Genomic DNA, 13,841 nt, shown 5'->3' on the forward strand with positions numbered 1-13,841 from the left:
ATGCAGTAGTTATAACTGCTGAAGATTGTTTAAACAGCATCAGCATGTCGATATGCAAGGTAGCAGCAGCCTTTTTGTAAAATTTAGAAATTGGTTATCTGCGACTATCTTCATTTTCAAAAGCCTGGTGGTACTACTCATTTGTGCAGAAAGCGATGCTTGAAAATATGTTGCCCTTTTACTTAATTAACCTCTAATTCATAAATAAAAGAGGGAAGAGAGGTTGAAAATTGCTTGGCAAGATGGCCGACGTGCACGCATACTTTATTTCTATGATTAGCATATACTACTTTCCTAAAGAAAAATGAAGAAATTGTTAATGTTATTCTTGTTCTGGTGATCTGTTGGCTGCCATGTCTTGGGCTTAGTAATAGAATGTTTGGTACAGTGTGAGACAGCAAAGACAGAGAAAAATAAAAGGGGCACAGACAAGCACCACTTACCAACTAGTACAAGGTATTGAAAGCACGAAGAATATACTGAACACAAGCAAGAGGGTCACAGGCATAGAACCTGCGACTTCACGCTGGTATCATGTAACCTCACTGACTTGCTCAATCTGCTTGTCTTCTTAAAGCACCGAGTAGCCAACCAGCCAAACTTTTGCTCCTACTTTTTTTTAATACAGCCCTACTACACGTGAATATTTTTGTTTTGAGCAAAAGAAGGGTGCAGGGAACGCCCAATTCCTGGCCACAGCGGCCACATTTCGATTAGGGCACAATGGAGTGACACTCGCGTATGAATTCAGGTGCCCATTAAAGAATTTCTGATCGTTGGGATTTGTGAGGTGTACCTGCTACAGTGTGCCTTATAACCTCACCATGGTTTTCGCATGTAAAACCTCAGAATTTAATTCTTTTTTTTTTTTTATCAAGGAGAGGCAGAGACTGACAAGGCTGAAGAAGTTGAACCAGAGCCAGAACCTCGTAAGCTTGCTTTTTTTAAAAGCATTTGCAGACAGTTGTCACGCCTCGTTGTGTCTTTGTGCGATCAAGCACATTTTCAAGGTGAATATGTGCAGTATATTGTTGGGGTTGACACCATCTCGTGTTCACTTATCAATATAATTAATCATTTTGTAAAATTTCATATATTACCAGAAGTAAAACGTACATGGGCTGTGTGCTAAGTGATTTGTGCATAGATACTTCTACAAATTCTAAATGGAACTTGTTTACCAAATCCTTAGCATGTGAGCTGCCAAAGTGACACTCGCTGCACTGATCCGCGCTCTCAAACACTGTATTATAGTGTCACTTTAGATGGCAAAATAAACAGCCAAGCGAGCAACAGCTCTCTTAAGTCTCGTATCAGTTGACAAGATTATCACAACAAATAATTGGTGCTGGATCTAAGAAGATGGCCACTGAGTGAAATGCTGTAAATCTACAGTAAAACGTTATTAATTCGAACTTTGGATATTTCGAAATGTGGCTTGATTCAAAATATTTCCACTGTCCCGTATTCTACAATGTAAGACTGAGCAAATAGTTTGAAGCGCCGGTCAGCACGAGTTTGGTTCATTCGAAAACTTTGGCTGCCATGTGCCAATTCCCGATCACGATTTTGCCACAAATCCGCGGAAACGACTGCACTTAAGAGCCACATGGCAATGGGACCTGGCGATACTAATGAGTGGCAGCTTAAGCATCCCAGCCTCGCTGCTTCCAGCGGATGGGGGTGGGGAACGGTCTTGTGGTTAACCAAAATGTGTGCCTGCGGAAAACAAGACGTGCTTCACTGCAACACAGCAGGGACGTGCAGGCAGAATATCGCACGTTTCTCGCAACGTCACTGGGTCATGATTTACCATTCTTTTTGATATTCTAAGGTTAATAAAGGACAGTTTGATGGAATTAGCAATATATGCGAACCTCCGATTGCTGGTTGCTCCAGCAATTCACGCCCGTTAACTGCTTGCGTAGTTTTTGCCTACAACGCCTACTTCAAAAACTAAGCTCTAAAGTTTCAGTGATCATTTTTTCTAGCCAAAACATGTAGCAAATTTCGTCACACTGGCCATTATTAAATTTCTTATTTTACCAGAAAGAACGGGCAAATGGTTGCATCATGACGTGCCGACGCAGCGAGGAACAGGCGACATGCTGCTCAGTGGCGGCAGCGAAGCCCGCTTTTCTCCCGCGTTCGCGGCAAAATTAAGACCGCAAACGACGATCCCGAATTACTTGCATCCTTGCATCCCACTTTTTCTATATTCTGTTCATTTGAAAACCCTTGTAATTCGAAGATTTCTTATGTTTCCAGTGACTTCAAATTAACGAGGTTTTATTGTAGTTCAAAAATTTAATGACCATGCATAAAACATTGCCATGCTTTGTTATGTGCGCAATTTTTAGCTGTGTTGTATTTTTAATGAGATTGCACACCCAACATCAAGTACTATAAAATCACGTACTTATATCTCCCAGATTTCTTTCGTTGCTTTGTGTTAACAGCCTAAGTAAACTGCTTGTGGAGGCCACAATATTGTGGAGGCCACAATATTAGTACACTAGAGGTATGACTAAAATTGCCTCTTTGACGAGAGCGTATTAGTAGCTTTAACTCTAGACCATCGCCCAAGTATGACTTGTTTTCATATGCTGGAAATAGTCGCTTAGCTTATGTCGCTGAGTAAAATCGCACTTTCACTGCCTCTCTGCCTTTCTTCTACTACAGTACCAGGCACAAGCTTCGGAGTTTTGTCGGACACACAGTTCAGCTCCCTGCATGGGAAGGTCTCTGACGCCACACTGAAGGCCATCGATGGTATGGGATTCAAAAGGATGACTGAGATTCAGGCCAAGAGCATTCCACATTTGCTGGAGGGAAAGTGAGTTGGCAAAGTGCAGGTTATATATTGTCACAGCTACGGCAGAATCTTTTTAATTGAAACCCAAAATGATTGGAGAATTACGCTTCTTTTTAATGGAACTTTTATTTACTGAGAAGCATTCACTCTAGGGAGGACACAACCCATATTCAATACCAACCAAAGAAAAGGTACTTTTGTTTAGGTAGCAGTTCATGTTCATCGAGGTTTCGCTGTACTGGTGCCACCTGTGCATATAAATGACTGTCTTCTCGACCACATGCTTCTTTTTTTTTTTTTTTGTCACCTGGTTTTATCCTTCGTCATATTGTTTTTTTCTTTTGTTTAGTGTGGATGGCACATTCGTAGAATATGTATTTAACCTCAATGTGGGCATTTCACTGCAACTGTGCACAGGTGCAAAAAAAAAAATATGCTCCCTTTGATGAGATTACTTTCTTCAAGGTGCTCCACGTATAACAAATACATAGCACAATCGTGCTAACTGATCTGTCATGGCCTCTCGACTAGACATACCGCATAGCCTTACATACAACACGGCAATGTATAGTGTGCATCTCCGCCTCTTGTTCTGTCATCACACCTTTTCTTTTCTGTCCTGATTCTTCAGTGCAGACCAGAGCAAGCTATACAGTGACTCGGGCCTACCTGTCTGCCTTTCCCTAAGAAATATCCCCCTCTTTCAATGTCGATTTGTTTGCAGGGACGTGGTGGCTGCCGCTAAAACAGGCAGTGGCAAGACGCTGGCGTTCTTGATCCCCGCCGTGGAACTGCTCTACAAGCTGAAGTTCATGCCCCGCAATGGCACGGGGGCCCTGGTGATCGCACCGACTCGCGAGTTGGCCATGCAGACATTTGGTGTGCTCCAGGAGCTCCTATCGGGCCAGAACCAGACACTGGGCCTTATCATGGGAGGCACCAACCGGCAGTCCGAAGCCAGCAAGTTGGCCAAGGGTGTCAACTTTCTCGTTGCTACCCCGGGACGACTGCTCGACCACTTGCAGGTCCGTCGGCTCATCTTTGCACATCATTGATGACCGTTCAAGAATAATGAAAGCGGGGAGCGAGCTAAAGGGCTTTGAGCTCACTCCCCGCAAACTTCTCTTGTCGACGTTTTCGTTCTCATCTCGTAGTCAAGTGCCCCTCGACCATCCTTTGCACGGTGTTGACCTAATGCCAGTCTTTGTAGATAGCAATCATTGTTTACCACGTAAACAAGAACAACAAAGCTTGATATTGCATATGATGACTTCTGCTACATTTTTTAGAATGTATCTTTTATTGTTAATGTCTTTCCACACCTTTTTTTTTTTGCACCCCATGCCATCATCAGCAGTTTTCATTTGTTTGCGTTTCTTCCATTGCGACCCCAGAGCATCTTGCAGCTTATCCAAAAGCTCCAGCTCAGTGTCCGACTTCCCATCCGCTGAGAAATGCAGAAATTTCGTTGTTTTGCATCACTAGTTAATTAGGTTTGGTTGTTTGGTTTCGCAACACATTATGATCACTGTGGGCTAACTTCTGCAAGGAGCAATGAAAATGGGCTGTTCGAAGTTCAGATTAACTGTTGTGAAATCCGACGTGTTCGAATACACTCAAACTTCGATATAACAAACATAGATATAACGAAATATCAGTTATAATAATGTAAATAAAAAACAGTCTTGCATTTGGTGCAGTGTTAGGAATATACCTTTTACAGGGTTCATAGCAGTCCTTGAAACCATTGAAAACCCTTGAATTTCAAACTGGCATTTTCAAGGCCTTGAAAATCCTTAAATTTGTTTGAGGTCCTTAAAAGTCCTTGAATTTCATCAAAATTCGTTCAGCCATAATCTGGTGGATGTTTTTGTTTGCCTAGCAACTGTGCAAACCATCTAATCCAGTCCGTTTCTCTATCTATATTGCAGTGTTGTAGTACAGTGTACTCTTCTAGTACACTGTATTTGTGGTAGCACTTGCGTGGTTACAGCAGCAACGACGGAGATAAGCCTGGCTTTTTTGTGGAGACTGTGCGAATATTCGCAGTCGCGTCACTTGTGGTGGAACTATGCCGGGCAAATGCGAATTCCAGCCGTTTTGGTTATGCATTGCCGCTCATAGGGAGTAGATTGCGCCTGATACGTCAAACTCGTAACAGGCAAAGTTTTCCCACGTGGAAAGAGCTTCGATGTGTCATCTATGGGGAAGTCTGCCCTTAAATGTCACATGAAGAGTACGAAACACATTGAGAACACAAAAGTGACTACAATCCATGGTGTAAACCATACAAAATAAAGTACAAATCTTTATGCTGTAAGAAGTGGCTTTGTCATTTTCTACTGTTTTAAGTGTTATTTTATGTCCTTGAAAAATACTTGCTAGGTCCTTGAAAGTCCTTGAAAAATTTTGAATTTCGTTTCACTCAGGTGCTATGAACCCTGTTTTATAACGAAGTTTCATATATAACAAACTTATTTTCGTGTAAGATGCAACTTGTTTATGATGAGGTTTAGTGTAATCGGGAGTTTTCTACCATAGAAATACTACACAAGGCTCTGGCACGACCAGAGTATCGGTCTGAAATAACTGAAAGTTTGAATTAAATCGGTTCGAATTAACGAGGCTTTACCGGGCTTTAATGAGGCACTAATCTTTATGACAATTAACGAGGCACTAATCTTTTCAAATAATCATCACCGTGAATAGTATCAACATTTGAACATTTGAGGATTGTTTTATTGTAATTTATTAAGAACCCAATATTTTGTATTACGGTCATCGGGCTCTTTCAGTAATGATTAACTTTTGGCTCTGTATGTCTTGTTTCAGAATACCTCGGAATTCGTGTACAAAAATTTACAATGCCTTATAATCGATGAGGCTGATCGAATACTTGACATTGGTTTCGAAGAAGAGGTGAAGCAAATCCTCAGAATTTTGCCGAGTAAGTGTTCTTACCTTTCAAATCCTTTTTGTCGTTTGGGATTCATTGTAGCTCCTTTATCAGCGCCAGAGCTTTTATTGTTAAATGATGAGAAAGAGTGGGGGTGGGGGAAAGCTTCGCAAAATCTGTGGCTGTAGTAGGCTCATTCTTTAGCATGCTGTCATGGCATAAATATGGCAATGCATCTTACTTGGCTACCACCATAGGCGTATGCTTAGTGTGGTACAAGTACATGGCTTTTCTTGAAACTGATGCCTTGACAGTCTGAAAGCTAGAAAATATGTTAATACAAGAAAAAAAGAAATTTAGGAAGCTACTTCTCGAGTGTTGTATCACACAAACACAATGTGTAACACTACAGGACACGTCTACATTGTAGTAAGCTCATTCTTTAGCATGCTGTCATGGCATAAATATGGCATGACATCTTACTTGGCTACCACCATAGGTGTATGCTTAGTGTGGTACAAGTACATGGCTTTTCTTGAAACTGATGCCTTGACAGTCTGAAAGCTAGAAAATATGTTAATACAAGAAAAAAAGAAATTTAGAAAGCTACTTCTCGAGTGTTGTATCACACAAACACAATGTGTAACACTACAGGACACGTCTACATTGCAGTTCTGTTAGATCGTTGCACTCGGCGTTGTAGTTGGCGTTCTCAGGTGCAATGTTCAGAGTCTGCGCATGGAGTCCATATTGGTAAATGTAACAAAACTTATTGCATATATGAAAGTTCTTTACCTGTTCTGCCACAGTATGCTTCTAACGATTCTTAAGATGCAGTAAATGTGGTGAAATGAAATTGTCAATAGACAGAAAAAACTGGTGCTCACGGAACACACAGCTTTATTTAACATTTACTCTTACGCCCAAAAAAAACAAACAAACAAACAAATATGTGCCTGATATCCATGGTTATTCACTAGTATTTATTATTTTATTGAAGTCCTACTGTCATATGGAAATTGAACACACTTATTTTTCTACATTTCCTTATTGTAGCAGCCTTTGAAGTGGTCTTAAGCAAATGCATCGATGTGATTGAGGATCGGAATTCTGCAACCACAGTTCTAAACTTTTGTTTTCTTGATGTTGACAGAGCGAAGACAGACCATGCTGTTCAGTGCTACGCTGACCAAGAAGACTGAGGACCTTGTGAAGGTTGCCCTCAAGAGTGAGCCCCTTTACATTGGCCTGGATGAGCACAAGGAGCAGGCTACAGTGGATGGCCTTGAGCAGGTATGACGATTGATTGGTTCTAGTCTTGTCTGACGATCACATTTTCCATTATTAAAAAGCAAGGTGGTATGTGATTGCCCCGTTTGTCGATGTTCTCTGTCTAAGCTGTGTAGAGTGTTCAATACAATGCACTCAGGTGCCCATATTTTTTCCTCTCTTTCGCTTTTGGGGAAGAGAGAATTATGGCAAAAGAGTTTTACGAACGTGAAGTTATCAAAGTTGCTTATGAGTAGTATGTACTTTTATGCTGTTCGACTCTCCGGAAGGTTTATAATGAGCTTTTTCCTATGGAAAACAGTAAAAAGTAGTGTGTCAGTGCTGTTGGAGAGTTTGGTATTAAGCTTGGTATCATTAAACTATGACATGACCCCAGCGCTAGCAATCACTTTGTTACCGGCAATGTTCTCTCGTGTACCAACGTTTACTTGTTTCTTTGCGTAGGGGTATGTGGTTTGCCCTTCAGACAAGCGGTTCTTGCTGCTCTTCACCTTCCTGAAGAAAAACCGTAAAAAGAAAGTGATGGTGTTCTTCAGCTCGTGCCTCTCCGTGAAGTACCATCATGAACTGCTGAATTACATCGACTTGCCTGTCATGAGCATTCATGTAAGCTCATCTGAGTTCACTCTACAGAGTTCAGAGTTGCCCCGTAATGTGCATGTTTTGATCTACCAATGCTTTTAAGTTCGAACTGATAACAAGTGACACTCGGCAAACAGAAGAAGCATCCATAAAAGGAGGGATGTATTAAATTGCTCTAATTGTATCTTGTTGAGCTTCAAAGTATGCTGGCCTCACTCATTCAGTGAATCAAGTTGCCTCTACGTGTGCAGATGCAGTATACTACCTTCTATCTGCTGTGTCTTCTTCAGTGGGCCTTGATTGATGGTAGCGTGCTCCTTAACTCGCAGTAATAACTTGCCAGTTAACATGTTACACTGTTAAGCTTGAAAACTTACGATTTTATTTCTGGTCATAATGATTTCATTGTGATGGAAACAAAAGCGAAAAAAATCCGTGGACTTATGTATTTGTTTAAAATTGCTCATCCGTTGCTCCCAACTATTACATACCTTGTACTCATATCATCATGTGTACTTCTTTTTCCACTTTCATGTAACCAACCCGTTCTACGTGCAACCACCTACTGTCTTGCATGCACCTCGCTGGAATGTAGATGATTCTTGATTATTGTACTATATATTGTTCTCACAAGCTTGAGCTAGCCTGTTTTTATAAATTGAAGTGTCATAAATAGAGCTTTATGCTATCTAATGGTTGCAATTTCGTGTTAATTTCTCAGGGAAAGCAGAAGCAAGCCAAACGGACCACGACGTTCTTTCAGTTCTGCAATGCGGAATCTGGAATTCTGCTTTGCACAGACGTAGCAGCGAGAGGCCTCGACATTCCGGAGGTTGACTGGATCGTGCAGTATGATCCACCTGATGACCCCAAGGTCTGTAGATATGGTTTTGTTTCAGCACCTTCTTTTTACTGGCAAGGCAAGTTATAGAGCGAAGTGGTATTGCTAGTTTTGCAAAACGTGTTCATAATGCTCGTAGTTCACTATCCCAGCGCTTACCGTGAAAAGTAGAAAAAAAAGATCATAATGTGCGTAGTTCGGAACTGCTACAAGAAGCCAGACTTTCAAAAATTGAGTTGCTAAACGTATGCAGTTGCCAAACATAAGTTTGTGAATACACCGTACTCTCTGTGCGCTGGTGATTACAACCTGATGTGCATATTAGTGCTGTGAATGTTGTGTGGTACAAAATGTAAGAGCCTTCAGACTCTATCATGCCGCATAAAGCAAGAGAACAGACTTATAGCTTATTTGCTTTGTTACGTTCGGTGAAGCCATACCACTGAAGACTCGCGCCAAAAAAAGAGGACAGGATGTGTGCTGCCTTAATGAGTGTGAGGAGCTCGCGCTCTGTCCTCTTCCTTGTTCCCTGTCTTCTCAGTTCTATGGCTTTACTCCCTAGAGCGACTTTTATTGATTGCTTGATAAATTGAGAGAGATTGAGTGAAACCAAGGAAAATAAAAAAAAGTAGTATACTGATCTATACTGATCAACAGTGACTTGGGTCACTGTTGATCAGTATACTAAGAGGAAGCTTGATCTGGAACCAATGTTTCAACGTGAGTGCTCGTCTTCATTCACACGCGAAAAATTCGCTGTTGTTTGGCTGCCATCTCCTATTGACCACAGACCTTTTGGCATAAAAGAAGATGAAGTGTACACAGTTCGATGAGCAACTTGTGAGGTTGACGCTGTCAATAATACTTGTAACAAAAGCACAACAGATGAGTAGTTGGTGTAATTAACTCCATGTATATGGTCTGATCGATACAGGAGTACATCCACCGGGTGGGTCGTACAGCGAGAGGCGAGGGTGGCCGTGGGCATGCGCTCCTTATCTTGAGACCCGAGGAGGTTGGATTTCTGCGATACCTCAAGGTGGCCAAGGTGCCTCTGCAGGAGTTCGAGTTCTCGTGGGCAAAGATTGCGAACATTCAGCCCCAGGTGAGTGGGATATCGGTTTGTTGCAGCGCAGTGTTTGGGCGTTTTACTTCAACAGCAACAGGAGCACTTTCATCGCAGTGACTGCTCGAGTGTAAGAATGAAGTGCTGTCGACAACAAAAGTCTACGGACCACGCGAGCGCACGATAAACTTTTTGCACGTGCTGCCTAGTGGTGTTTCGCCTATCGTCAGCCGCAGCTCTAGGCCGAAAATAGGCCCTCTTGTTGTTCTATGTCATATCCATTCTCTGCTGCCATGCAGCACAATGTTGGTTTGCTGCTTTCACACAAAGCAGATATCTGCAGTATGGCCTTCACACATCTACTTTAACAGCAGAATCATAGTGATCACAGTGTGCCTTGAACTTGTGCCGTTGCATAGATATCAACTTGGTGAGGAAGATCGCAATATTGATAAGTGTTATGCCAATAGGCTGCTCTCAAGACGAAAGCATGTAGCCACGGCTACTGAAGAGCAGATCCCATTAAAAGAGAAACATGGAAAATATTGGTGCCCACTGAGAACTTGGCTGAGACATCGATTAAGGGGAGACGCTCCTCGAAAAAGTTTTTTTTTTATTTCTAGTAATAGAGACTTGAAAAGTTTGTTATTAGTATAGTTTTTCATGCAGATTTCAAATATGCAATCATTTTTTGTGTAGCTGCTATAATTATTGAGTTATGCCATAAACAATAGCAAAAAGTTACATTTTTTGCGGGCACTCTTTTATGTACTAAACTTTCAGTAAAAGCACTGTGTCTGATCTTATTTGACTCTTGGTAGGTTGAAAAGTGCAAATATCTATATAGATATGTCACAGAAATATTGGAACCAAGAAAAAAAAATTGTATTGAATGACTTATTATTTTCAATCTCCCTTGAAACAATAAGCTAATATTTTCACAACTAATGCTGGTAGGCACTGCAATTTAGAGTAGATATTTGCATTCTGCATGTGTTGAAGAATATGTGTGCCAAGTTTCGTTACTATACAATGAATATAAGCTTCTAAAAGGCTGCCCGGAAAACGTGAAACTGTCAGAAAAAATGAAAATGAGAAAAACAAGTTTGAAAGTTCGCAAAGTTGGCATTTATTAGGAAATCATTCTGTTTGCATCAAATTGGGGCACAATGAAAAGTACCTTGCCTTGAATGCACTGCAAGTGTCTAGAAGTCCCCTGCACCATAGCTTGGTCCTTCACGGCTCTTGCGGTCAGTGTCCTCAACACGAGCTCTCTTCGCTGTGTTGCGACGGTGTGCCCTCGCTTCTGCAGTTTGCTTCAGGTTCATCTTCCTGATGCGCATGACGTCACAGTGGTCACCATGTGTGGCCAGATCTTGTGAGGGGAGAATTCCAATGCCTTCGAGCACTTCTTCAAAGCCCCTGTGGCCTTTGTTGTACCAGAGTACAGCAAGAGCGGTGGCTGTCTCCACAGTTGTTCTGGAGGCGAACTTTGTTTTTGGACATAGCAGCCATATCTTGCTGTTCAGCGATTCGGCTGCATTCTGTGTCTTGCCATGAAGGCACCGAATAAGGAGTTTCTCCTCTGTAAGGCGCTTGTAGATAGGCATAATTGCCAATCCTTGAGCCTTCGTCAACAGTGGGGTGTGGCGTGGTGCAGGCTCCCCCAGTGCTTCCGCACGCTTGTGCTTGCACCAGGAATTTGGTCCCGTGGGGCAAAGGTTGTGGCTACTGGCGCCATCACTGGAGCAGCAATGAAAATACGATGCCCATATGGCAGTGTACATATTTCGGACACTGTCCTTGTTGCTCGTGATGGCGATCTTGTAATATGTTTGTAGTTTTATTATTGTCGCATCTTTCAGTTTTTCGCCTCGTGGCAGTGGCGTTGCCAATTTCCGTAGGGCAGTTCCCAAGTGCTTTGCAACGTGGTTCGTGCACTCTTCTTTGTCAATGGGGGTGTCACAGTATACATTTGCCTCGCAGACTGCAGTGTAGGCCTTGCTGTCACCATCACTTAGGAAGCTGGTGAATCGCAGTGTAGTTTCATAAGACAAGGTCCTCTGCCATATATTGACAGCTGCCGCAGGTTCCATTGCATGGGATGAGCAGTCAGTGTTTTTTTGGCAAACTGGAAGATGAAAAGCTCGCCATATCTCTTCATCCTCCCCAAGGTCCCTGTGTATACTGCAAGCATGGCAGTAGTTCGAAAGAACTTCAAAATCGAGGCAGAGCCCCGTGTCCAGGGACACGACTGTGCCCACTCCATTGTGGCTTTTATGACCTCTTTTCTGCCAGGTGCCATCAAACATGACTGGCACATCTCTGCCGCCAACTGCGTCCTTCGTGATGTTTCGTGCCTGGTGCAAGTTTTTGCTCACTGCCGTCATCGCCGCACCATGGAGCTTCTTGCAAATGCCGTTGAATGTCTTGTGATGCATCGGGCTCGGAAGACCGAGAATCGCACACAATCGTGAAAGTTGGTGGTGGCCTGCGCCTATAGCGCGTGCTGCCAGAACTGCCTTCACGTTTACAGCAAAGCTGTCACGCGAGCTGCCGCTGTCAAAACGAGCGCTCGTTCCTTGGTCCCCGGCCGAAGCAGTACGTCTCGACGTGTGCGTGAACGAAAGTGCAGATTCAGGGCAATCAGAATTTTGACAGCACAGTTCGAGGAATGCCGAAAGTCCTTTGCACTTTCCAGCTGCCTCTCGCACGCCGAGCTTCCGTTCGCGGCAGGTTGGGCATTGCGCACCCGCCACAAGTGCCGTCAGCGCATCGATTTCGCAAAGCAGCATGTTCGCAGTAGCAGCATCTACCGGTCTACGTTCACTCTCGAAGAATCCAATCTTCCTTTGGGATGCACTGACGAATTCCACGGCAGCGGCTATTTCACAACCACTGTCGCAGGGTTCGGTGACGGTGTTAGGCCTATCCGAAGTCGGAGAGTCGGGGGCGTTGGTCGGGGGCGACATCGTCGTTCGCTGTCGCTTTGCGAAGCGTCCGACGCCGTTTCCCTCGATACTTGTGGCGAGTTCTGAACTTTCGATTATCTGAACTGCACTTCTTCGGGCTTGCCATGACGCAAAAATGCAGAGAAACGCAGAAAAACTCGATCGCGACGTCCGAGGCTTCGCTCTTTTGCCGGAGAGATAGGAGGGGGAGGAGCGTCGAGCGCACCGCCGTCCAATGGCGGCCTCGCGCTGTGTGCCGCGATATTCAAAACGCGTGACGTACGCGTTGTTTTTCTCGTTTTTTGTTTATTCTGCGTGAAGGCACGAGACTGGCTACTAGTGGATTATGAAGGATACGGCCTTCGCAGCATGCGTGCACGATTGCAAATGGCGGCCAACGCGTCGTTTTCGCGACAGGACGACGCGAACTTCGCCGTTTTTCGCGACTTTCGCGCATTTCTCGCGTCACCGCTGCCCACTTGGAAGCATTTTTTGATAATTTCTCGTGCGAATTTCAGCTTGATATTTTCAGAAGTAATAGATTATAGTCCAAGGATGCCAATACAGCCGGAAAAAAAAAAAAGCGAAAATTTTCCGGAAAACCGCGACTTTTCGACCCGCGTCTCCCCTTAAGGGAGGGAAAGTGTCAGGTGCAGGGCTGCTGTCGGTTGCCACCGATGTTGCAGATATGCTGCAAAACTGCTCTTGGCCATTTGCCCGCATGGTTCACAAACCATTGTGGTTAACTGTACCCGCGGTATTGTTCGGAAATTTTGGTGCTCGGAAAAATGCTGCAAGCTTGATTCTTGGCCATGGTGGTGCAGGCAGAATTACAAAACTCATTTATCATTTACGAGATGAATCCTACACAGTCGAACGCACTTATAAGGAACTCGAAAGCGCCTCGAAAAATCGTCGTTATATCAATAGTTTGTTGTATATGGACCCACCCATAAAAACATTCACTTAGTTGTCAAACCATTTTTTTTTCCTTTTGAATTTTTATTCAAAAAAGTGCGATAACCCCTCCGCTGACAGGTTGAGGCTTTTCACGTGTTAAATGACGCTCGTTTTCTCCTGAGTGAATTCAACCACGTTTGCAATTAACTCACGCTGTTCCACTTAAGCGTGGTACCGCCACATCGAGCCAGTCATACCGTATACACCGGAATCTAGGTCGAGATTTTTTCAATAAAATAATAAGCTAAGGTCGCCTCTCGTCTTATATAGCGGTGTCTAGCCGCGATGCTGTCTGGCAACATATGGCTTGCATGTGCTTGTTAAGCCAGACGTGGCCATATCCACATTCGATCGCAGTCTGTTTTCTTTGTGTTGGTGATTTGCTTCCGATATGTTCCGAGTTTTCGCTCCGCTTGACATTGCGCTGCATTTTTAGTGGC

General features: G+C 43.4%; 2 protein-coding genes across 3 annotated transcripts in view; one reads left to right on the plus strand and one right to left on the minus strand.

Annotated features, from left to right (window-relative positions):
- The window catches only part of pit (probable ATP-dependent RNA helicase pitchoune), a 40,394-nt gene that overhangs the window by 9,930 nt on the left and 16,623 nt on the right, over positions 1-13,841 (plus strand). For both annotated transcript variants that reach the window (XM_037426014.2, XM_075894998.1), the window contains 8 exons: positions 879-929; positions 2,683-2,836; positions 3,540-3,840; positions 5,648-5,762; positions 6,865-7,004; positions 7,446-7,607; positions 8,305-8,457; positions 9,359-9,529. In XM_037426014.2, coding sequence (XP_037281911.2) covers positions 879-929; positions 2,683-2,836; positions 3,540-3,840; positions 5,648-5,762; positions 6,865-7,004; positions 7,446-7,607; positions 8,305-8,457; positions 9,359-9,529 — 1,247 coding nt within the window. The remainder of the gene's footprint in view (positions 1-878; positions 930-2,682; positions 2,837-3,539; positions 3,841-5,647; positions 5,763-6,864; positions 7,005-7,445; positions 7,608-8,304; positions 8,458-9,358; positions 9,530-13,841) is intronic.
- LOC142817688 (uncharacterized) lies at positions 10,677-12,428 on the minus strand. The gene has a single exon (XM_075895000.1). It carries the CDS (start codon positions 12,283-12,285, stop codon positions 10,696-10,698), a length of 1,590 nt encoding a protein of 529 aa, XP_075751115.1. The 5' UTR covers positions 12,286-12,428; the 3' UTR covers positions 10,677-10,695.

This window comes from Rhipicephalus microplus, chromosome 5 (assembly GCF_043290135.1).
Source record: "Rhipicephalus microplus isolate Deutch F79 chromosome 5, USDA_Rmic, whole genome shotgun sequence".
Lineage (NCBI taxonomy): Eukaryota > Metazoa > Arthropoda > Arachnida > Ixodida > Ixodidae > Rhipicephalus > Rhipicephalus microplus.